This window comes from Miniopterus natalensis, chromosome 5 (assembly GCF_054644295.1).
Source record: "Miniopterus natalensis isolate mMinNat1 chromosome 5, mMinNat1.hap1, whole genome shotgun sequence".
Taxonomy (NCBI): Eukaryota; Metazoa; Chordata; class Mammalia; order Chiroptera; family Miniopteridae; genus Miniopterus; species Miniopterus natalensis.
Window position 1 is genome coordinate 89,430,279 of NC_142085.1, and position 26,217 is coordinate 89,456,495.

Below are 26,217 nucleotides of genomic sequence, written 5' to 3' on the forward strand. Positions count from 1 at the left end.
AATTTATAATACTATTCACAGTACTCTCTATTGTCTCATAATAATACTCTTTGCTAATAGTGGAGCATGAGTTTTATGTTCCCTTTCAATTTAATTTTCATGGGTTTGCAGAGAAAATTTGGCTAATCATAGCTTCTGAATTAGTATAGGGTGATTGGTGGTTTTCTTCTGTTTCTAAAGATTGTCACCTGCAAATTGGCTGCCAAGTTGGCATTTGTTTTGGAGGGCGATGAGAAGAGAGGGGCAGCGCAGTTATCTTTCCTTAGTCTTTTGTTCCTTTGGCTTGCTTAGATGTGTTGAAGGAATTAAGGTTTGATAAAAACTACTTTCACCTTTGTTATCTGAGAAACGAATGTGAAATCAAAATTTAATAATCTTCAAAGTCTCCTTTTTTAATACTTAGGTTAAACCTTGATTTTTGCCTGGATATGATCTTAATTGTGAGTGAAAATACAGTATTTTAAAAGTAAGATCTACATATCTCTTCTTTGATATTACATATAGGAAGTTATTGAACATAGATTCTTGATTTTAAGAAGGTTAGTATATATTGTTATGGAGTAGAGTTAGTGTTTCAGATTACATATTAACCTGTTGAAGTTTTTGGTTTAGTAGTATGAATTGATCATATGAAGCATACCTTTAAGTGTTAGGTAAAGAAACTGTTATTGTTCACTTAAAACTTTAAACAGATAAATTTAGTGAAGGTCAGTTTCATTACTTTCGTTTTCGTTTTGAAATTTACTTTTTATTTCACTCTGCAAGAGTGTATTGGGGGCCTGCTATGTACCAAATATTTAATAGGCTCTTTATCATCTGAGATACACTAAATTTCTTAGGGTGTTAATAGAAGTTATTCCAAAAAGGATTTAAAGAGATCCTGAAAACAATAAATTTAACTCAGGGTTTTTTTTCACAGTTTTAACAATTTTAATAAGTCTTCTCAGAGTCTTAAAAATGCTAATGCTTTCTTTTTTAAGTAATATATTTTAATATTTAAAAAGGTAGTGTTCAGAAGGACAAGTTAAAAGATGGGGTTAGTTTTAGGGAAGAATTAGTGTTTTGTAAGCAAATGTTTTCAGTCACCATTGAGATACAGTTTTGTCTGTGGTTCTCTTATCCAAAAAGTCTGTTAAGATCTGCTTGTTAAAATTACTGTTGCAAAAGACTTACAAATCAGTTAGATACCTAGTTCCAGGTGTCTAACAACCATTACTCTGAGATTCTTAAATGAAATAACCAAAGTAATATAATACAAAATTGGAGAGAAGCCTGCTTCTCAGGGCTGTTCATATTTTGGAAACATTGAGGTGTTTGTTGGGTATTAAAGGGAAGGGGGAGGTGCTGATCTCCCCTTGGCCCTCGTGAGAGCAGCGTCTGCCCGTCGGACAAGGGAAGCGGAAAGATGGAGGGAAGCGGACAGTGACCAGCTTCCTGGTCCTCGCCAGCCGCCCTCCAGACTTGGCGAATAAAACGGGCTGTGGAGTAGTCGAAGGTTATGTATGCCACCCTCACCTTAGTGTCCACTTACAGTAGGTGGCCTACATTTCTTTTGTGAGTGAAAAACTCATCATTTATGCCTTTTTTGGGTTTGAATTTGTTTGAGCAGACAACTGTCGTAGTTTTTGAGAGAACCTGCCTTATCTTCACCTGAGGGACATTGAAGTCGGACTTCTCAATGAGGATCTTTGGAACTAAATTTAATTATTTCATTGGGAAAGCATATTGTATGTCTTAATAAACCCAACTCTTAGAAAAAAATAGTTTATATATAAATTAGGAACTCCTGAAATCTAGTTTTGACTCCTGTAGAAAACTTCTTTTCCCAAGTCCAAGAACAGTATCAGTAAGCATCCTACCTAGCATGAACTAGCCCATCTCTATGTTTCACATTGTATGATAATTTTTTCTTTATTAATTGGTAAGGAATTTGTCAAGCTTAAAAATACATCTATGTTTTATTGTTTGGACTGTAGAACTGATAGTTTTGATTCATTTCTTGCCTTTAAAAGCAATATAAATTTGCAATTTTAAGAATAGATTAAAACAAAAGGACAAAAATTTAAAAAGTTATAAGGAACCTGAAGACTAAAGAAGAGATCTGAGTATAAGTAAAATTTTGGTATCATTCTTCCAGAATGTCATGTGACCTGTGATAGGCACCTGGCACAGGAATACAAGATAAAGTCCTCGCTCTCATGGCACTGTCACAGCTGCAGGGTGTAAACTAAGGCAGTGGCAGTTGAAGAAAAGGGGCAGGTAAATGAAAATCTTAAGATGTCTTAGTCTATTACATGTGGAGCCTAAGAATGAGAGGGCCTTGCTGCTGGTTCTGTTCACTGAGAACAGAGAATACAGGAGAAGGTTTTATAATTTAAGGTTGTAGAGAAATCAAGAGGAAGAGATGATCAGTAAGCATACCACACCAACAGAACGCATTTAGTTAAAAGCCACTGTAAGCCGAGTTGTTTGTAACTGTGTATGAGGCAGGTGATATTTATGCAGCAAAACTTAGGAAATCAGTTTCAAAGAGCTTAGGCAGTATTTAATGAATGGTCGGAAGGACCCATTTCATCTCCTTGACACGTTCTGGGTCTGAGGCGACGTTTGTAAGCCCTGTCTTGAGTTAAATAATCCTGCTCTTCCCTTCCTCTTTTTGGAGTTATACAGATTTGTCATTGAAATATTTGTATAAATGGTTCAATTAAGGTAAAAAGGATGTATGTGGTGGTGATAAAGATGGTGATCACAGGCGGTAAAGACGTGAAAAAGTTGAGAGGGCCGGCGTGGTTATGTAGAAATAGTGTAATAGTGATACGCTATGGGATGTAGGCGGAGAAGAAATTACAGAAACAAACTTGACTCTGAAGACTTTCTCCTAAACACTTTGAACCAGCAATAAGAATGAGGAAACTAAATGTGAGCTGTTGAGATCTGGGTGTGTGCTGGCGGTCTCGAGGAGAAAGGCCTGCATCGGGCACAGCTCTGGTGCTCTAACCTGTCACATACAGTATGTACAACATAGAGAGGAGAGTGGAACTGCCGTGGGTGTTGTCCTCATTCAGGGGCTTAGTGCATGTAAAGCGGCCGAGCACGCTGCTCGCACCCGAGCAGTCATTGCTAAGCATGCTTCTGCACACTCAGCACCCAAGGAGTAGGGAGAGACGCAGTCTTGGCTCTCAGGCCCCTTCCCTGTTGAAACGGGAAGTGGAAAGAAGAGGCTTGTGTTTATGACATTATCTGTCATTTGGAATTTATCCTGAGATCAGTCAGCCAGGCTTACTTACCATTTGAGAAATTTTTGAAATGCATGAGAGTTCTTGTGCTGCATATAACTGGTGATTGAATTTTGTACCATGTGAATGAAAAAAATCACCATATGATTTCTATGAACATTTTAAAACTATCATTCAACAGTTTGAACAATTACTAGTTTCTCCTGTGTGCTGTATATTGTGTGAGGCACTGTGGAGGAAGAAAAAAAAAAAAAAAATCAGGTGCTGGCTCCTGCCTTAGGAATGACCTGCAGGAGACATGCAGATCCTTGCATGCCATGTGGTGGGGCTCTAAGCGGGGGGTGCAGAGCACTGAGACTCACAGTTTGGAGGAGAAGAAACACAGCTGTCTCAGAATCAGCAAATACACCAGGAATCTCAGCAGAAATGTGTGAGCCCAGAAGTGTGCGGAGAGGAAGGTTTGACATGGTTGGTGGGGAGGAAGGACAGAGGAAGGTGTTACAGGGAAAATCTGGAAGTCCTGCCATTTTTAGAGAACAGCGGATTGCTTATCTGTGAACAGAACTGGGGCGACAGCAAAGTAGAGGTCTGGAAAGTAAGTTTTGGATCTTTTAAAGGGTTTTGTGTGTAATAAGAGTTTGTACCTTGAGCTGTCCAATATATTGTCATACTTGTATCATAAAACTCTGGTTGGCTTTTATGGCCTTATATTTTTATTTTAATTGGCTAGATAACTTTCCCCAAAAGCTCAGGAAAAATATCCTCTATGTGGCTTCTAGAGGATATTTATCTTAGTCACCTGATTTTCAAAAATGGTTGTAGACTCTGCCAGTTACATCTATACTCAGAAGATGATTTGTCATAATTTAGCATGTCCAGATTCGTAGGCCTCAGGTGGCATATTCGGTCCTTACTGGTTACTGTTTCCCCTGTAAGCTGCGGGTGTAAGGGCCTCTCCTGGCATAACTTCTCCACCAGCAGCAGATGTGTACAGTCACATATGTGAAACGTTTTGCAAAATGATTCCTATACTAATCATTGTGTAGCATAAGGAGACATATTTGGTGGCTTATTGAGAATTAATTTGAAGATAGAAAAGGGATAAGACCTTTGTCTCCCTTCAAATGTAGACATTTTGATACATTCCTTTTGGTATTTTTAACTAAAAATAGTGGTACAGTAAGTCCTCACTTAATGCCATAGGTTCTGTGACTTTAAGCAAAATGAGGTTTGATGAAACCAGTTTTTACCATGGGTTAAGTCCCTAGGGCATCTCATCAGCATTACAGAGAAACAACATTGAGTGAGGTGCTGTTACTTGAGGACCTGCTGTGCTTTTAACTAGTCACAGCTCTTCTCATGGCACACCTCCAGGAGACAGGCCCGCTGGTGTGGGCTGCACTCGAGGTGCTTAGTCTTTTGTCATTTGCTAAGTAAAAGGCTTCATCAACAAATGTACGTGTGTGTGCTTCATACCTATTATATCACTTACATGATGCTATGTAAGGTTTGTAAGGTATCTAAAATCGCTTTAGAAATACCTGACACAAATATTTTGAAACAGATTCTTAATCTGTGTAAAAAATAACCCAAGGAAGTACATATTTTTAAAAATTTTTTCCAAAATTTTAAGAAGTTACTCTTCAATGTTTCTTAGAAGTGTTTTACTGAAATGCTTTAGTGATCCATTTTTTATTAGTTACCTGTTTTGGTAGCATGTCACAGGAAATTTTATCTTAATTGTAGATATCTTAAAAGGTTAATGGAAAGATTTGCCATAATGCTTTATATGTTGTCATTGGTAGAAGCCTATCATTTCTGTTTAAAATGGAGTGAGCGCTAACGAATAACTTTAGACACTGTTGTTAACCTCTTCTTTAGAAAACAACTTGCCCCTTGGCATAGATGTAATTGGTGAGCCATAGAGAAGGTCTGTACTTCCACTGTAGGGTTAATGGGTGTCTGTCTTTCTTTTCCTTCTTTTGGTCTTTAAAGTTGCGGTTAGCTCAGGCTGTTTGAAATGATTTTCTTTGAATGTGTTGTGACATTGTTTTAATTGAATGAAGCTGCAGAACTAGCGTGATAAATCAACACAGAATGAATTGTAATGCAAGGCAAACGATATTAACTTGGAAATTGGCTGCAGTAGACAAAGCAGCTGCTATGATTAACTTTCTCATTCTCTGCTTACAGCATTCTAGAAGGGTGACCTTGGCAGCGCTGTTGTGTGGGAACCCCAGTGGTGTGCTCTTGAACACGCCTCAGCTGTGCTGTTGGTTGGTTCTTGGGTAATAGAGATTCGTTCGTTTTTAAGGTTACGAAAATTTCGTGTTACAAATTTAATATGTTGGTTTTGACTGCTTTTAAAACATTTCTTATTGATAAATAATAACTGCAGGGATTATTTTGCTGTTGTGAAGTCTTTTTCTTTGTAATTCTAATGCCATGGTTCCAGCAGAAGAGGCTGTACCTGTGAAGAGAACAGGATGTGCCGGGGGTCTTCTAGTGTGTGGGGACTCTAGTGTAGGCCCCCCAGTTTGGTAATGGACACAAGTCAAAAACAATTAGGCATTTGAAGCACTGAAGGACCTGCATTCATAATGCATTTTCCTAGACATTCTTTGCGTATTTGAGATATATGATGTATGCCTAGTGTAGTAGCTGCTTTGGGAAAGGACCTGTAGAGAGCACAACTATTTCTGAGGTGTAGCTGGCAAGGCTAGTTAAGAACAGTCAAGGTGGCAAATAGAGTAACAGCAATTCCTCCTCTTTCTTTTTTAAATCTCTAGTGTTTATTTCACTCTCTACCATGTAGCAGACCTTGAATAAGTGTTTTATTGAGTTGAGTTTGAAAGTGGAAGGTGTTTTCTGTTCAAATGAAAAGTGCGCGGAGACTCCTGTCTGCCTGGGTGGTTCTCGGGGAGGGGCGATGAGTCCTGTAGGATCTGTGACTGAGAGGGGAGCTGGTAAGTTGCAGGGAAGTAGGGAGAGCTTGCTGTAAGTGGCCAGAGGCCAGGCCTGTGGTAGACTTTCTGCGACGGTTCTTCTCTTCCTCTGGCCTTTATTCTCATATGGATTTACTTTATATTGTAAGTTATGTCAATTCTAGATCTGTTTAGATTAAAAGGCAACCTCTTAAAAAATGCTATGGGCTTCCCTGTTTAGGGCTAATAGGGTAATTCAGACTGTCTGAGCAATTCTAGTAAAATAAGACAAAACAGGAAAAAACACCCACTTGACTGCACCAGAGACGCAGCAGCACTGTGAAGAACTGCTAGTTCAGGGTCCTGGGGACAGATAGCCAGAGTGTACTCCTGGCTCTGGGGGCTCCCTTTCCTCTGGGGGTGCTTGCTGAATCTGGAGAGGATAGCTGGGGGGCTGAACCTGGGGGACAGGGTTTGAGTGTGCGACCTGCCTTTGTGGCCCCTCATCCCTTTGGGTGGGGATGCTGGCGAGTGTTTCCCAGGCCCTCACAGACACTGCCTTGTCAGCATCAGATTTTCTCAGTCTCAGTGAATGAAATCATTTTCAGGTGATCTTGGGTTGCTAGTAGCAGTAAGTGCCTGGCAAAGGATAATATATATCCTCTCTGGATATTATTTTAGGTCTTCTATTATTTCTGTAAACTGTTTAGTATATACAGTGTCTGGCTCTCATTAAAAAAACAGAAGGTAAAATGACATTAACGAAAATGTGAAGAAACAACAAAACACTAGAAACAAGTCCACAGGGACTTTTTGATACTAGAAGTAGGACACCCAGGCTCTATATGAGTCATACTTACTATGTGTGAGACAGAAGACAAGTTGGAGACATCTGGCAGAGAAGTAGTAAGCAAACACTTCTTAACTGGGACAAACGGGTTTCACAGAAGATTAGAACCATTTGAAGAGAGAATTGGTGGATGGAAGATGGGTCAGAAGAAAATGCTCATGTTAGCCATTGGAGTTCTAGGAGAAGAGAGTGGGACAGAAGATGTGTTTGAGGAGAGTGTTGAGAACTTTCAAACCAAAGAAATGAAGTCACACTTATGAAACTCTGAACCATAAAACGAAAACCATACCTAGGCACATCCCAGTAGAGCTGCTTAAAACTAATGTTAAGGAGGAAATTCTAAAAATAGCAAGAGGGGGAAAACGGTTGCCTTTAAAGGAGCAGCAGCTAAAGTGGATGACAGCAGGGCTTTAGGGTGGGTGAAGTGGTCAGGTACCCTGTGCTGGGGGGCTAGGCAGGGATCGGGGTACTAGAGAGATGGTCGGGTGGATTTCAGAATCGGCATCCTGTAGAGCGAGGTCAGGTGCTTACAGGGTCGGTCTCAGCTTGGGCGGGAAGGTGGTATCAGTCCGAGGGGGAGGTCCTTCTCCCAGCTGTGCTCCTGGACTGCCGCCTTCGTTTGTGGGTCACTGGAGGTGGCAGTGCTGGCGAGCAGCTTAGCGAGGCAGAGTGGGAGCTGTTGAGGGCAGAAGGTAGAGGTAGTGCCCTCGCCCTCAGCCCTGCAGCAGTGGGCTCTCGTGCCCGACTTAGGTAATGACAGGCCAGAGTGGGTCAGGTGCAAGGAAAACGTAGGCAGCTGGGCGCAGAAGACCACCACTCTTGGACTCGTGGAAGTGAAGGTAAACACTCACTTTTGTCTCCATGCAGGTGACACGTGGATGAGAAAAATTCACGTGTTGTTCTTCAGGGTTCATCCATTCTTCACCTTGGTCTCTTCCCCTAAAAAATGGACTCAGTATATGAGCGCCAGAGGTTCCTGTTGGGGTGCTAGTTCTTTATTTATGTGGTTACTTCATCCCTGCTCGATTCGCGGGAAGAGTTAAGCCTTTTGCAAAAGTAGTTGTGTAAGTTAAAGGTAGGAATGGAAAAGGAAAAGTATATAGACGTAAACCTTCACAGGGAGTGTGGTGAAAAGCATGTACTCTCAAGGCTTAACTGTTCAGAACAGGGTGGAATCCAGATGTGGCCAGGAGTAGAATTCTAATAGGCAACCCAAAAATACAGTCTTGGAACAGTAGCTTCAGGGGAAGTATAACTTATTAGACAAATAGCAGGAATTTTGCTCAAGGATTTAGTTTTAAGAAGCAATTTTTAACGTAATGAACAGTTCCCTGACCACCATCATTACAGAGTTTTATGGAAGACACTTGCATTCTTGTGTGGCACCCAAGATTTTGTCACCTGCTTTGGTTTAGATTACATGTTGGTGGACAGTTCAGTATAGTACCTTTTTTAGGTAGATTGTATTGCTCCTAATTTATAATTTGTACCAGTACATATGAAAATTTCGTGCTAAACAATGAGCTATTGTACTACCCCCCCCCCCCCCCCGCCCCCAAAACAAAGCAAACTTGGGAAGAAATTCATAAGGACTCTTAATTTTATTTCAACTTAATATGAAAAAGTATTTCAATTGAGCAAGTAAATATATACTTTAATTTTAACAGCTATAAATTCAAGCAAGAGAATAATGTGTGGTGACTTTTTTTTTTTTCAGTTTAATTTTGTTGGGCGAATCCTTGGACCTAGAGGACTTACAGCTAAACAGCTTGAAGCAGAGACGGGATGTAAAATTATGGTCCGCGGCAAAGGCTCAATGAGGGATAAAAAGAAAGTAAGTTCCTGAAAATGGAGGCGAGTCTGATGTGAATGATGCAATTAAGCTTCTGCATTTTAACAAAGTATTCAGATCTTTGTGTATAAGGTGTTATTTCATGTCTGAAACGTGAACATTTTAAAGGTCATCATGATTTTGCCCTGCTAATTACCACTTTTAGCCAACTAAAGTATCACTCAGTCCATCTTGTTAACTTCCTTTGTTTTTTACTATCGAGGAGCTTCTAGTTTGGGAATTAGACTGTAATGAAATGCATATAAAAATATGTATCTATAAGGGTAGAGATCTAAAATGTTTGAGATCTGCATGAGAACAGTCAACTGAGTAAGTTTGCATGTATGTCAGCTCATTTGGAGAGTTAGTAATAAGAAAAAGTAGGCTTATAACTAGTTTGGTTTCATCAGCATTTTGTGTCGATCATAAGTTTTCTAGACATTTTACTTTAAAGTGTATTGTTTCTGTTTTCTGTTTTTCCAGTTTAATTAATAAAGACCTTTAAATACTGCTTTTAGGTTTTATTTGCCTAGTTTCTTTTTATCAAGGGAATATTTTTGACTTTCTATTTGTGTAAAAAATGTTTGCCTTATTTAAAAAAAATAACCTAGATTTTGTTGCCAGTGATTAAACTGCTAGGAAGGGTTTTTTTAGCACATTGCCCTGAGAAGGCTCTCAGGTGATAGGCCTGTGATCGGCGTGTGTTGACTGGAGCATGTGCATTGAATTGCTCTATGGAGCCCATGGAAGGAACACCAGACCTAAGGGCATGCATTCTCACTTCCCTCTGATACTCGCTTTTCTGAGCTCCCGCCTCATTTTGTTTAAGGTCTCCCATAAGCCGACCGAATCGCAGTCGTGAGGTAAAAAGTCCCCATTGGCACTGCTGGTCTTTTAATCTTACTGTAACTCGTTCTTGTCATCTGAGATTAATGATACTTTGAGGCAAACATGTGAGTTCCCCTTGAGTATATTTCGATGTATTTAAAACACATATTATTAGGATCTTAAATATTAAGATTTTAGATTCCGATTCATTGGGTGGCATGCAGTCTTGTATTGCCGTGCGGGTTTGGTTCCCATGTTTGCACTGTGGTTGCATTGGCATTAAGTAGTGTTAATTTCATAGCCCGGGCGCAAGGAGATGCAATCTCGACAGCCGAAGGACCAATACATCTCACCCAAAGAGGAGTATATCTGTTAATTTAAAAATTTACTCTTAACCAGTCAGTTAATAAAACATGTTTTTCCTCTGCAGCTTCTGTTAATTCTGTAGTAATGGCCTCCTTCCCTCCCTGGTGCGCGTGTGGATATCGCGGGTGAGACTTGTGCAGTGTAGTGAGGCGTGGTGACCTCCTTCCCAGCAGAGTAGGCTGTAGCCTGGGGAACGTTCTCTGCTCTCTCTGGCAGAGGAACAGAGTGGTTAGGGGAGGAGCTCTGCAGATGGCTTAGGCTCCAATCTTGGTCCTGTCATTTAGCAGCTTCATGACCTTGGACAGATTACTTAATCTCTTTGTGCTGTGTAAAACAGGACTGGTGATGTTGCTCATCTCTCGTGGTGGTTGTGAGGTGAGGGTTAAGTTAGTCCTAAAGCACTTGGAATGGTGTTTTGGTGTATAGTAAGTGATCAATTAATGTTAATAATTGTTCTTAAGTTTTATCTTAACACTACTCGATAGTACATTTTATGTTTAAACTCTCAGGTGTATGATGGGAATTCTAGTTTTTTAAACTCTGGAAATGACAGTACTTGCTGTTTTGCGACCTTTGACTGCCCCATGTTCTCGTGGCTTTTCTGTTCTGTTTCTGTGGTTGTTGGTGTGTCCATTTCTGTCTTGTCTACTTTGTTCTTAACCACAAGTAGAAGCAGCTCACACATTTTATTTATTTATTTATTTATTTATTTATTTATTTATTTATTTATTTATTTATTTTTTAAAAAATACAGGCATATCTTGTTTTTTTGTGGTTTTTAAAATTTTATTACTGAGTTCAGAGCGAGGAAGGGGGAGAGGGAGAGAGAAGCATCAGTGATGAGAGAGATACTAACTTGAGAAAGGGCGGAGGAACTTGGATACTGAACACTCTAAACTGTATGACGTCAGTGTGACTCTGAGCTTTTGTTTGTTCCCTCAGTGGTAATGTATTTTGAAGTCTTTCTCTGTGTCATTCTTTTGATTTTTCACACATTCTTCCTTCAGACAGGATTTAATCCCTCGTCATCTGTTGGGAGACGATACTTGAACAGAGTAGAGATGCTAAAGAAATAATTTTGGGAAAAGAAAATGGTTGATGTTCTATAGTTTTCCCGTCGAGGGCTGCAGGGGCCACATGAGGGGCTGTGGGGAACGTCTCAGGCTAGAAGGAATGGTCCACCTTCAGCAAACAGGCTGGCCGTCGGCTAGTTCCCAGTGTAGCCGATGAAAACGAGAGTCATTACAAGGGAAGACTGTTTTGTGCATAATTAGATACTTGGTAAATTACTGTGGAGTTACAGTTGTTATTAGATGGTAAATGAATTCCACCTTTGGGAATCTATATGAATGGTCTTTTGAGATTCTTCTTGTCCACATCCAGGAGCTGTTTTCTTTCTATTTGTTTTTTAATGTCTTTATTGATTTCAGAGAGAGGAAGGGAGAGAGAGAAACATCAATGATGAGAGCGTCATGGATCTGCTGCCTCCTGCACATCCCCCACTGGGGCTGGAGCCCACAACCTGGGCATGTGCCCTGACCGAGAATCGAACTGCCATCTCCTGGGTCTCAGGGGATCCCAGCTCAACTGCTGAGCCACGTCCGGCTGGGCTCCAGTAGCTCTTTTCTGAGACCTCCCAGTCAGAAACAGGTGGGGACTAAGTAGCCATGCTTGTGTTGGCCAAACGTGTTGATGGGTGAAATGTGTCCAGTTGGTTAAAGCCAGCTCAGTCAAATGCTGTGTCTTCTGGAAATTTCCAGTGAGACTCCACAATTCTGATTAGAGCTCTGTGCTTGAAATGAAGGGCTTTGCATTCAGATGGCCAGATGGCAGCCTTCCTCCTCCTCAGTGCTGATGTCGTATTCAGACCACGCCCCAGCCTCAGACGGTAGTTTCACCTTCCACCTGTGGAGGTTTAAGGAGATGAAGCAACTCACCCAGTCCCTTACCTGTCACGAGACATTCAAACTCAACTGTAAATTATTCTCATGAGAATATGGGCTTTGCATTTAAAATCAGATAAAATCTGTAATAAAGTTTTAATTCAGGTTTTAACTTTACATTTGTTTCCCAAATATATTTGACCATAGGCTCTCTTTTTTTAAGAGTTGTTTCTATAAATTCTTGAGCAACTACACTGTTTTGTGGAATGTTATTAGAGAAGGCATATTTTATAATTGTAAACAGGTAGAATTTCATAACATTTTTTACATGCTACTTTTCATACACATTACACATTTTCTTAAATATCGCATAGCTTTATTTTTTATGGTTAATATATATTTTAATATGTGATATTTTTAGAAAAGTTTAAAAGTACAGATGGGTCCTAAACAAAATTAAACGTAGCTGATTCTTTCTCTAGATGCCGCTCTCATTGACAGTTTTGGTATGTGGTCCTGTAGATTGTCCTTCGGACAGTCACATGCACATTCACACATGGTACAGAACGTGAGTCATACCATACATGATGCTTTGTCATTAGTGTTTTCTCCTAGCTCTCTATTCTGTCCTGTGTCAGTTTACCAAATAATCGAGCTTTATAATGTCCAAGACTTCGTGCTGGGTCATGGGAAAGCACAAGTTTTTAGTGGACATACTGAAGTGGCTATGATCACTATGACATAACATCATGCACAAGCATGTTTCCAAACAGCTTGCCCTATTGATCTCTTTGAATACTTAGCTTTCTTTTAGCATAGGTATAGTTTATTTTTAAAAAAAACTTTCATTATGGTAAATTTTAAATAATATTTATTCATCACCCATTGTGAGCATTGCCATTCTCCTTCCATGTGTGCCCTCACTCCCCCGCTGTCCCCCAGATGATTTGGGGAGCAAATTCCAAACATAATTTCAATTGTAAATATTTTATTAGTTTCTAAAATAGAAAAGCTCTTCGCTGTTGTGCTTGTTTTTATCACAAAATTTCCTTTATGTCACCAAATACCCAGTCAGTGTTCATAGTTTCCCTCTTGTCTCATAAATGTGCTTTTAAAAAAGTTTGTGTGAATGGCATCCAGAGGAGGACCGGGTACATAGCAGTTGATGATTAGAGCTCTTAATGTCACTGTCCTCCTCAGCCCCATTTCTCCTTGCAGCCAACTGAGCTGTTTGTCCCAAAGAATTCCTGTGAATATGGCTGATTGCCTGTTCATGGTGGTGGGGAACACTGTTCCGTGTACTTCTTATAAAGGGCAGCAAGAAAGTTTTAATCACTTTCAGGTCTCCTGCCCTCCCTTCCTCATTTTCTTCTGTTTTAAAGAATATTTCGCAAGTAGTGTTCTTGTGGTGGCACATAAAATCTAGTTTCCTCTCTCAAATTTTAGCAGTCATTGTTGATTGTTTCTTAGGCTCTGTACTTCAGTAGGAGTTGCAGAATAGCTATATCCTGTTTTCTTCATGGGTACCAGCTAGATTTACGGGAAAGGCTGAATAAATACTCAATTCTTGATTCACTAGTTTTAAAATAGAGAGTTGGTTCCTAGGAACCCTCCAAAGGTGAAAAGAGATTGTTTATTTTGTTTTCTTATGACTATCCTTGTGAATGCACTTAAACAGTTGATGTGTTTCGGTTTTTTGCGGTTAGTGTTTTTAACTAATTGTGCTGTTTGGCCTTTGGGTATCTCTTTAAGTTCACCTCTAAGTCCTTTAGATGCAATCGCAGTAGCTGTGGTTAGTAACTCTGCTTTCTGGTGTGATAGGGTAGTCCGGGCTCACCTTTTAACTTTCCTTCTCCAGAATTAGAACCAGCCACTTCTTTCGAGGGTACGTTCTGGGCTGGAGTGATGTGTGCTGTTTGTAGGCCCTTTCAGCACAGAGCTAGGAGACACACGGGGATATAGATGTATGTGCATATTCATTCTCATTCAAAAACAAGATACAGGGTTTTATTTAATGATCTTTTCATCTACATTGTCTTTCACATTGAAAATCCTGGTTCCTAATGACACAAAATAATGATTCATTTACTTTATTCTAAAATACACAAAACAGCCCTGCCGGGCGTGGCTCAGCGGTTAAGCGTCGGCCTAGGATCCAGGTGATTGGGGTTTGATTCCCGGTGGGTTGCGGGCTCGATCAATGACTCTCTCATCATTGATGTTTCTATGTCTCTCTCTCCCTCTCCTTTCCTCTCTCTGAAATCAATAAAGATATATTTAAAAAAAAAAAATACACAAAACATCTCAGAATTTCAATACGGACTCTACAGCCAATTGTACCATCAGTGAAAAAATTTTTCTGCAGTTCTTGTTGCCTTCTTTGATTGTTTTTTTCTTTAATTGAATTTAGAGAGAGAAAGGGAGGGAGAGAGATGTGAGAGGGAAACATTGATTGGGACTGAACCTGCAATCTGGGTGTGAACCCTCGACCTTTTGGTGCACTGGGTGATGCCCAACCAGCCAGGGCAACAGTGGTTATGTTTTCTAAGGTATATTTAACTTGAGAAACAAATTACTATGTTTTAAAAAGAATGGTATAAGTTATGCCATCATATGGATACACAATTAACCTCATTTGTTACACTTGGTTTTAAGAATTGCTTAAATTATTTTTCTGTTACTTGTATTTACGTGGTTCCAAAATCAAATGTACAATGACGTAGGAAATTTTCAGAGAAGTCTGGCTTTTATTTCTGGTTCCTTTATTTATTTCCCCCTTTGCTGTTTGTGTAAATTTTTTAGTTTTTGGTTTAACCTTCCGTTTTTTGTTTTTTTTACATAAAAATTATGGCAGTATGACAATTGTGTGCTGTGTATGTGCGTAATTTCTCACTTTTCCCATAGATTGTTATGTGTTCTTCACCTTGCTGAGTGTACTTAATGGTATATTAAGTACACTCGATATACTTAATGGTATATTGCTGAGATCACTTAATTGGGAGTACATAGAGATAGTCTTTATTCCTTTAAAAAATGTCACCATATTTCATTGTGTGGATACACCATGAATTAGTCCAACATCTCCTTAATAGACCTTTGAATTGATTCTAGGCTTTTGTTGTTAAACAGGCAGAGTGCTGCCTTGAAGAGCGTTTATATATATATTGTTACATGTAGTTGCTAGTTTATTTTTTGGTTAGAGTTCTAGAAGTGGTATTACAATATGTAATTTTGCTAGCTAGTGCTAAATTCCTATTTCGAGGGCTTCTTATTTTGCATTACCATGAGCAACCGATTTCTTAACAGATTCACCAACAGGTTTAAACTTATATTTTATGAAGGAGGTTGAACATCTGTTAAAGGCACTTTTAAAGAAGCTATTCTATAAGTATATTTGTGTCTGTATGTGTTTTAGAAGGTCATTGCTCTTGTGAACACTGCGACCATGTCTGGTTTCCCAGTTAGTCATTTATTTGCAATATATTGCTGTTTTCCCATCAAGCCAATTTATGAATAATGGTTACGCATAGCTGAAATGGTGTTATTGTAACTGGGCATAAGGTTTATTATAAGTGTAATAAATTTCTGGTTGGGCCTAAGGAGCTAGCTAGTATTTTAAATGTTTTTAAGAGGAAAAGTCATGATTTTCTATTCGGTTACACACCTTTTTTTCAACTAGGATTCCTCATATGAAACAGGACTTAGGAGTTCTTCATTTTTACCGAGCGTGGTTCATAATGCGTGTCATTATAGATGTGTAGGAGAGAAGTTAATGATATATAATATGCCTAGGGCCAGACGTTAAGACTTGATTCTCTTGTGGAATCCTTAGTTGAGAGAGACTGTACCCTATGAGGAATAGTTTCCCCCTCTGCTTTATATCCCTGCCCCGCACCCCCCCCCCTTTTCCTGTCGTTGGTACCCTTGACTCAGTGCATTGGATAACAGGAAGCTGACAGATCCTTAGTGGATAAATTGCACACTTCCGTGCGTCCTGTTGAGTAGCAGCACTCCTGAGAACAGATCGGCTGCTTTAGAAGAGTGGTGGTGAAAATGATAGTACTGTGCAGTCTGGTTGGGGAGGAGCCCTATTAAAGCCATGGGGTCTAACCACCTCGTGATACTTAAATCTGTGATATTTTAGTTCTTATACTTACTGCAAATGGTTGTTACTCAGTTTTTATTACCTTCTGTCATGGCTAATTTAATACCTTCTCAGGCAGCAGATAATATTTGAATGCCTGTGATTCTTTGCCCTCAAGGAGCTTTTTACTCCTGGAAGACTAGGTGCATTGACAATAAACGGGTACACGTTGCGGTAAGTGCTGCAGGGTGTTACACATGGTACTGTGGGAAGTCCGGGAAGTAACGGTTCTTCTCATGGTGAGGGAGGGTTTTCAGGAACGCTAGAGGAGTTGGATTGGGGTGGGAACTCAGGAGGCAGCCGAGCAGGATCCGGTTCTAGACCCCGCAGATAGGACCATCAGTAGGCCCCCTGCGCAGAGGTTAGGAGCGGCGGGGGTGGGGGGGGGCCTGGCTGTTTGAGGACAAGACTGGGTCTCAGGGCACAGGGCCTTGATACTGTGCTAAAATATTTCTTATTCTGAAAACAGTACGTTGTCATTCTTGTGTTTTTAAGGTAAGAAATTATAGATACGTTGGTTTAAAAAGATAACTTGGAAGTAAAAGGATGGGTGTTAGAGAGGAGAGACTGAAGGCCACAAACAGCAAGCAGGCCGTGGACAGCTTTGCTTAGGAAATCCTCCTTGTGCTGAGGTAAAATCTGTATCTTTGAAACTTAATCCCTTGATCTTAATTTTGCTTTGGATGCAGAACAAATATATTCTCTTAAACCTTAGAGCTTTGACATACTTGATTACAATACTTACATCTTCAGGACGTCCTGCTCGAGCCATAAACTCTTCCCAGGCAGCTCCAGACTCTCTTTCAGTGTCATGGCACGTGACAGCAGCAACCTCGGGTGACTGGTCGCCTGTTTTCCCTTAAGGGAAGGGAAGGCTGCCTTTCTGGAAGAGTTTAAATCAGTGCTTTTGAAATGATCTGCAGTAAAAGACCATCTCAAAAAAATAAACTCTAATAAAATTACCAGAGAAACGGAATTCCTAAAAGATGTAAATTTGAACCTATTTAGAACTTTTTATGTCACAGACAGAATTGTCCAGTCAGAGTGCTGTAAATGTTTATTGAGCACTCCTGATCCCTGCATGTGCAGGCTACGTTCCCAGGCAGCGCTGGCTGGAGTGGCTGAAACACCAGCTTGCAATCCAGCTCCACAGGGTCCTTCCCTCTCCTTTTGTCCATGCTTCTCACCCCCTCATTTTTGCTATGCATTTTTAAAATAAAATTTATTTTAGAATATTGACATTTTTTTAATGTTTCTGGTTACATGTTCATTGTGGACTCAAGCGGCTTAGCCTTGTTTTAAGATAGAAGAGTATAAAGCAGTGCAGTAAAAATTCAATGTTCATTTCAGATTGGATAGTATTTCCACACACTTAGAGCAGAGTGGAAATACTATGCTTTGCCCACACTGATTAACAAAGATGTGAGGGATTTGAAATAAAAATTCTATTTGTTTTAAAGTACAGTTATTAAAATTTGTGAGACATTCTTTGAAGGGTAAAAAGATTGTATCCAAGGAAAATAAACCTTTGTTTTCATTAGTAAAGTAACACTTTAAGTAACCTGTAAAACTTAAGCTAATTACTCTGCCATAGATCTAATACCAAGAAGAGTTAATTGCCCATGTCTAATGAAATGAGACATGAGTTTCAGTGAAAAGGGAGAGTCCATTTTATCACTAGATGCTGTCTGTTAACGAGCCTTTTAAAATTAAGACTTGATTGGATTGCAGTCAATTTAGTTAAGGAATACTTGAACACCTTGTAGTTGTATATAACAAATTTTCTTTTTCGAGGGTTCAGTTTTCTGTTGACAGTTGGTAGTGGAATGTTTCTTGTGTGCATATCATTACGCTGCATCAATTGATTTAATAAGAAACTGCGATTGGAACGTTTTTCAGTCATTAATGAAAAGTTATTAGGCTGTTTTGTAAGCCTAGTGACCTATTCTGTGCTAGTTTATTTTTATGTATCACATTAAAACTTTCAATTCCAACTGTAGCACCCCCCCCCTTTCAAGGGCATTTTAAAATAAATATTTTTATTGATTTCTAGAGAGAGGGGACGGGAGAGGGAGAAACATCATGTGAGTAAAACATTGATCAGCTGCCTCTTGCACACCCCCTACTGGGGATCGAGCCTGCAACCCAGGCATGTGCCCTGACCTGGAATCGAACAGGCCACCTTTCAGTGCACAGGATGACAGCCGTCCGAGCCATACCAGCCAGGGCTCTCGTCTCCTTTAAATTCTTCATTATAGGCTATCCTCTCCCTGAAGAAGACAAGGATCTTAGCACACTCGGCCTATCAAATGCTCCCTCTCCTATTAAAGATTTTATTTCTCGGAGGGGGCAGGTGCTCCACAAGTGGAAAGCTTTGTGCAGCCAGAATAGGTGGTAGCAACAGCTCAGTTCAGTTCCTTGGTCAGTGTATCTGTCGATGTGCCAGCACCACACCACCCTCATGAATGCAGGATATAGTAAGTCTGTCTGCTGGGGCAGGCACCTCTCCTCCAGCGACGCCCTAGCGCTACCGTCCATGTGCGTGCTTCAGCTTTAAGTCACAGGTTGTCATAGGGCCAGGGTATCACAGTCTGTGGGTCCAAAACACCTAAACTCCGAATATTTCACTATTGAAGTGATTCATTTTGTGAATTATTAGAAAAGAATAAATAAAATGCAGGATAGATAGGAATGTTTTAAAAAGGATCTCATAAGTTTTTTTTAACTTAAAGGTTTTGCCAAATACAAATACCTGTAAAGTATTCTAATATAGAAGACTAATCACTTCACATAGAAAATATTATTTGTAAGAATCTAATGTGAAGAAAGTTTTGTATAATTTCACCTTTGTAAATTTGTATGATTTCACCTTTGTAAATAAGAGTAATTTCTCCCTAGGAACTTGTATTCGTTTAAATTGTAGGATTATTGAGTAATAAGAAACTGGTGAATGATTGAAAATACAAGGGCGTGTGAAGATGTATAATATGATCCAGCTGTTACAGCAGCAAAGTTTTAAAATGGTCAAGATTTAAAAGGGGTCACAACTTTAAAAGAAGGCACAAGTAATAAAAGCAAATGATCTCTTGCAAAATCAAAACTCTTAATTGTGAAAACCTTTCATGTTTAGTGTAGAAACAATAAATACTGGTATTCTTAAAAAATAACCTTCCTCATTTAGAGGTATTACTTGTATGTTTATACATACTTTGAGACTATGTTTTTGTGACCTGATTATTGTTTTTCCTATATAAATTTGAAGGACATCTGCACATATATCATTCATTATTAGGATACATTTATAGAAGTGTAATTTGTTGGTTGAAAAGGTATTACCAAAATTGCCAATTAAATCCACTCAAAGCCCACTCAGCAGGAATGAAAACATTTGTATATGAATCATCTCTAAAATTGGGGATATCGCTTTAATAGGTTTAATCTTCATTGTTGAAAGAATTACAGATGTCCCCTTTGCTTTCCCCTGTTGGCCCCCTCCACCCTGCTTAAGGGGACAAAAATACACTTCTTTGCATATTTTTGGTTAGCAAAGGTAAATCTGTTAATACACGTTTGGATATTAATGTTTACTTTTGTATTGCTTAGCTTGCCAGTGCTACTACCCCAAGCCTCTACTTATTTATTTTCTTTTATGTTATTTTTTTGGCGAAAAAAGTTACAGAAAAGCTGTAAGAGCACTACAATGAATTCCTAAATACCCTTCACCTAGATTTGCCGTTTTTAAAAACATTCATACATCTCTGTACGCTGTATGTTCTCTCTCTCTGTTTATAAATGTTTATGTATATACATACACAGTTAATGCCCATTATTGCGGATTTCATATTTGTGAATTTACCTACTTGCTAAAATTTATTAGTAATCCCTAAATTCACATGTGTGGCTCCTGATTTCATAGTCATTTATGGACACGTGCCGACTGGCAGAATAATCTGAGCCACCCAGCACTCTCGTCCTCAGCCCAGGTTGAATAAGGCAGCCGCCAGCCCTCACCCTGGGATAGGTGCTGTGTTGTGTGCTGTTTGTTGGCAATTTCGGTGTTACCCCCCCATAGTAGTGAATGCTACTGTCCAGTGTTTCTAAGCACAGGATGACTGGGGTGCATGCGTTAGTGGAGCTTCATTCAGAAGTGAGTTTCAGTGCTGCTGCCGGTGGGCTCAGTGTTAATGAGCCAACAGTACATGTTAAATGTGATGTCTTTAAATATAAACACACAAAACGGGTTATGTTGATTGGTTGGTGAAAATGTTGTGACTAGAGGCTGGCAGGAGCAAAGCCCTGTATTTCCCCAGGAACAGTGGTTCAGTGTTTGCAGCGACTTTATAGAGCATCATCAGTGAGAATCCGGGGTGGGGGGGGGGGTGGGGGGGGGTGGTGTGTGTGTGTGTGTGTGTGTGTGTGTGTGTGTGTGTGTGTGTGTGTGTGTGTGTGTGTGAGAGAGAGAGAGAGAGAGAGAGAGAGAGAGAGAGAGAGAGAGAGAGAGAGAGAGAGAGAGAGAGAGAGAGAGAGAGATAACTGTCCCCGAATCTTGCCCCGGTCACATCTTGCACTTCTGTCTGTTCGTCTCTAGTTTGGAATACTTCTCAGCTTGTCACTTTCTTTCATAATTTGAGTTTGTCTTACTTTCTCAGGATTAGATACAGGCTATGTATTTCTGGTAAGAATGTTTTTAAAATGTGATGTTGTGTCCCAAGCACATTACGTTAGCAGTTATGCTATGTTAGTTTGTCCTATTTTTTATTTTAACTTTGATAATTTGGTTACAATGGTATCATTCATATTCTTTTTACTGTAGAGGCACTCCTCCCCCCTCCCCCTGTTTTAAATTAACAACTGAGGGGAATACTTTGAAACTTTATAAATATCCCATTCCCAACACAATTTTGGCCAGTGGTTTTTCTGTGAAATCCTTTTGTTTTTAAAATATATCTTTATTGATTTCAGAGAGAGGAAGGGGGAGAGATAGAAACATCAATGATGAGTCATTGGTCAGCTGCCTCCTGCACGCCCCCTGCTGGGGATCGAGCCCGAAACCCAGGCACGTGCCCTGACCAGGACTCGAACCTCGAACCTCGATCTCCTGGATCCTAGGTCGATGCTCAACCGCTGAGCCATGCCCTGCCAGGCTGAAATTCTTTTCTTTTTAATTAAACTAAGTTTTCCCCATCACCTTCTGTCTTTCCTATAACCTCTCCCACCCACCCTCCACAGTCAACAGACTGTTGCCCTGGTCATGAGTTCTCTCTCCCTCTTTCCCCGTTGTTGCTCAGCCCCACCTCTCCTCCCAGAGCTGTCAGCCTGCTCTCTCGCCTGTGTGTCTGTCTCTGTGTTGCTTGTTAGTTCAGTTGTTTGTTAGACTCCACATATGAGTGGAATTATGTGGTACTTGTCTTTCTCTGACTGGCTTATTTCACTTAGTGTAAAGTTCTCCAGGTCCATCCATGCTGTCGCAAAGGGTAAAATCTTCCTCCTTTTTATGGCCCAGTAGTATCCCTCGGTGCAAATGTCCCACAGCTGTTTTATCCACTCATCTACTGATGGGCACTTGGGTGGCTTCCAGATCTTGGCTATTGGAAATAACACTGCAGTGAACACGGGGTCGTATGTTCTGTCAAGTTAGTGTTTCAGGTTCTTTGAGTAAATTCCCAGAAGTGGAATCTCTGGGCCACAATAATTATTTTGCTTTTAAAACAACTGTAATAACTTAGGAAATTTGGTTGCTTTTGATAATTGTATAGCTTTTTCTGTATGTATATAAAATTTAAATTTTTGAAAATTTTAATTTGGTAGCATTTAAAAAAACTTTTAAAGGAATTTTTGTATGTGTGTGTGCATTGATTTAGTTTTTGGGAGAATTGGCTTTGGCTGTGCAGTTTGTTTTATTTTTGTCCAGATATATTTATTACCTAATGGTCTCGGAAAAAGGAGAGTAAATAATTTTTTTTTTAAAAAGTCTGTGGTGTTTTTAACTCACATTGTCTTCATGTTTTAAAAAACTTCATGCTAAGCTTTTCCCCTCAGCGTAGCTCTTTGGAAGGGTGAGGTAAGTTTCAGTTTGACAGTTTTAGCTATGCTGACGGGGAGTAATTTCTAATAGCATCTTCGTCCACGTTCAGAGTGTCCTAGTTTGCATGACAAATTAGTCACTCCCAGATTTGGCATTGTTTTGGTGTTACTCAACTTTCTTATACAAAACATTAACATCATCATTAAATCTACCTTTGTACTGTCTGTCATGGGATTTGAATGATTCTGTGGAGCTGGGAAATTTTTTTTGTCACATTCAGTATTTTTATTTAATTTTCTAGCAATTTTGGAATGTTACTTTTAGGCCCTGGCTGGGTTGCTCAGTTGGCTAGAGCATGGTAGAGCATGGTCCTAATACTCCAAGGTTGCGGGTTCAGTCTTTGGTCAGGGCAACTACAAGAATCAACCAATGATGCTTAAGTAAGCAGAACAACAAATAGATGTTTCTCTTCCTCTCCCCCCCTCCCTTTCTCCACCCCTTCCTCCCTCTCTCCCTCCCCCTCCCTCCCTTCTCCTTCCTTTCTCCCTAAAATCAATCAAAAACACATTTTAAAAAATAATGTGTTACTTTTTATATGTCTGTTTCAAAGTGCTGCTGCTCTTGGAATGAAAACCAGGAGAAAATAAGTTATGGAAAGTGCATAGATCAGAGACGTGTTGTCCTCTGATGTTTAATGTCTTGCTTACATATAGGATTCGATTCCTGTTTTTTATTAGTTTGCTCTTACCAGCAGCCATGATTAAAAAATAGACTTGGGACTTATCCATGTTCACCTAGATGTATGATTTGTTTGGGACCAGTTTGCAGTAGTATGTAGATAGGCCATTGATAAGCAAAACCTAATCTGGACACAGCAAGTGAGTTTTATTGGAGGTAAAGATGTGAGTACTGTCACTGGCTCATCGTTTTTGTGGAATTGGCCTTTGAAATGATTAGATGAAAAAGAAACATCATCAAGGTGGCAAAGAAGAGCAGGTCCCATTGTGACATCGAATGCCTGGCTTGATGAGGTCTTTGAGCAGGAAGCAGTGCTGCTAGCGTCGCCCTGCCCAGGCGTGTGGTCCTGCTCACTGCCACCACCACCAGTGCACATTGACCATAACCCTAATGGCAAGTAGTGCAGCCGAGTCCGTAGTCTCGTTCATAGTGCTGCTTTCATGGCTTCCATGCTGCCTGTTCCACCTCAGCACCTTGTGAAGATCAGGCCATTCTTACACTTGATCTGCCCCTTATACTGTTATTCACACGCTTTTTCCACCTAGAATATTTATTCTCCCTTTCAAGTTTATTAAATAATTGCTTGTTTTGTTTTGTTTTGCTTTGCTTTTTAATTTCTTGACTCTGTGCCAGACAGAAAACTGGGAGGTTCATGTTCTCGTGGAGCTTAACTTAGGAAGAGAAAAAATAAACAGGGAAGCGATCAGGACAATTGCAGGTAGAGATGTCGTAAGTGTGGTCATTGTGGCGTGGCCGGCAGGGGAGGTCTGAAGGCTGAAGTTTTCTGGTGAGATGAAAGCAAGTGCAAAGGCACTGAGGCAGGAATGGCTTGAACTCTCCAAGGAATGACGGGCAGTGGGTGGGAGAGAATGGGAAGCAGTGTTGGAGAGGTGGTCTGTCCAGACCCCTCACTGCACGCTTGGAAATGAGTTTGACTTTTTGGAAGAGCAATTGGAAGGCAGTGGAGGGTTTTAAGCAGGAATGTCATGATCTGACATATTTTTAGGAAGAATTGTCTCCAGGCAGTCAGAGGATGGATTGTACAGGGGTGTGGGGTGTGCGTAAGGGTTGAAGGGCGGGGTTCGTGAGCAGGTGCTTGCAGCTACTGAGGTGGAGAGGGAGGGGCCAGCCCCTTTCCTCCAGGTTTATTTTGTGTCAGCACTGTCAGTACTTCGCTCAGCCTCCACTGATCTTCCTCTCCTGACTGTCAGAGCCGCTTGTCGTCTAGATACACAGCTTCATCTGTAATTGTATCATTGCCTCCTGTTTCCTTACCACTGCATCCTCCAAGAGCAGTATCTCCTGCTTCTGATTTCCTCCGTGAAGTGTGGGCAGAATTGGAACCCGTTAAAAAATTATGGGTTTGTCTTTTTCACCACAGAATTTTACCACAACCAGTTTCTTGAATTTTTGAAGTATAGGAGCATCAAATAGATAATGCAGAAGGAACACTTGACAAATTTACTTTATAAACAACTGATACATGACGTAAATTACAAAAAAAAGAAAAAGAAAGGCAATAGGGGCTTTTTCAGTTAATGGTTAAAGTTGAAGTTGAAATTGAAAATTCTGAAGCTAATTGCCAGGGTGTAGAGACAGTATGTGAGTACATTTTGCAAGAATATCAGTGGCCATCGCAGTTTTCAAGTCACATCTACAGACAGGTCCGTGGTTCCCATCTTCCTGGGGGCACATTTTTACCTCCTCCCTCCCTCCCGAACGCGCGTGGCGCTTCCCCACCCCGATGGCTGCCAGCAGCTGGCAGAGTGCACCCAGCGGGCATGATGAAGAGTTTCTCAGCAAACGGAACAGTTAGGAAAACTTGCCAATGTTTTATATCATGTTAATAGGTGTCATTTAATAGAAAATTTCAGATTGTGTATTTTATAAAAATTTAAAAATTAAGTTTTTGACAAGTCTGGAATAACCCTAAACAGTGAGTTAGGGTGTGTTCTTTTCTTGTTCCACTTACCAGGCCTCCCCTCCTGCAGGCACGTACTAGGTTGACAAGAGAGATTTATTCCAAGGAAGTGTTTTGAATGTTTTAATATTTTAAAAAACCCTAGGCATTTGAGGCAGAGATGTTTTTAGACAATAGTTGTTTAATGAGCTGCTTGTATATACAAGAGAGAAGAATGGGCCTGATTGCTCACAATCTGATGTTTGAAAAAGTCTTTTTCCGGATCTTACGCATTTGCTATCTAATTGCTATGTAATCAAAACTAAGTGAACTGTGACTACTTGAAACTCTGAAATGAAAGGCAGTCATCTGCCCTGGGAGGAGGGAGCCCTCTGCATGTGCACTCACCCGAGTGTGAGCATTATAGTCTCTCTCGCTTAATCACAGGTGTCTGACTGAGCTGCAGCCGTGTGCTTGTGTAATAAAGAGGTGACTGTGACCCTGAAACGCCAGCTGGCTATTCTGGCAGAGCACTGGCTTGGAGAGGAGGTAGCTTCCATGGTGTTTTGGGTGGTGAGGGATTGTGCCAGAGTGGCTGCTAATTACTTGCTTTGTTTGATATGGAAGGTGGCGCATCCGCACCTTCCCACCGGTGCCTCGCTCTGTTACAAGGTGTATTTAGCAGCCGCGGTGCCCTCTTTCTGCTGGGAGGACACGAGGTGAAGAAAGTTAACCTGACTTTTTCCAGCTGCTTGTTGGCAGCTTCGTTTCTGGTAAATCTTTTGAGAAGGAAAAACTTCCCCAAGATGTGTCCTTTGTGCCTTTATAGACTTAAAACTTTATTATTTCTTGCTGCCTCGTAAAAGTTATTGACTTAGAAGAGGTACTATTAATATTCTTAAATGTCCTTTGAAGTTTTGTAGCTGCTAATTACCAGAGTTTCAGACTATAGCTCTTTTCAGATTTTACTCTTTGGATCCTCTCTATCTAGCACAGGCTTAACATTCTGGTTTGGTTTGGTTTGTTTTTTGGTAAATATGTCTTTATTGATTTCAGAGAGAGGAAGGGAGGGGGAGAGAGATAGAGAGGGAAACATCAATGATGAGAGAGTCACTGATCGGCTGCCTCCTGCACTGGGGATCGAGCTCGCAGCCCAGACATGTGCCCTGACCAGGAATTGAACCTCGATGTCCTAGATCTTAGGTTGACGCTCAACTGCTGAGCCACACCCTGCTGGGCTGGTTTGTTTTTTTAGTTTTCTTATTGTCAAATCAGTCAATTACCTGTTTGTTTGGTATCAATTCACCTTCCTAATTTGGGTCTTTAACCTGTGTGATTTGGGTGATTAAATAATGCCAGGACTTCTGCAGGGGGAGTGCAGGTTGTGTGTATAAAGGGTGGACAAGCACAAACCCCGTCTGTGTTCTGCTCAGTGCTGCTGTACTCAGTGCCAACTCTTTTAATGTTTGTCTCGGGAATAATTTTTTAAAAA

The 26,217-nt window shown here is 40.4% G+C and overlaps 1 protein-coding gene across 4 annotated transcripts in view; it reads left to right on the top strand.

Moving 5' to 3' along the window:
- Positions 1 to 26,217, top strand: part of QKI (QKI, KH domain containing RNA binding) — a 120,128-nt gene that overhangs the window by 40,672 nt on the left and 53,239 nt on the right. For all 4 annotated transcript variants that reach the window (XM_087817740.1, XM_087817737.1, XM_087817738.1 and 1 more), the window contains exon 3: positions 8,728 to 8,844. In XM_087817740.1, the coding sequence (XP_087673866.1) occupies positions 8,728 to 8,844 (117 nt within the window). The remainder of the gene's footprint in view (positions 1 to 8,727; positions 8,845 to 26,217) is intronic.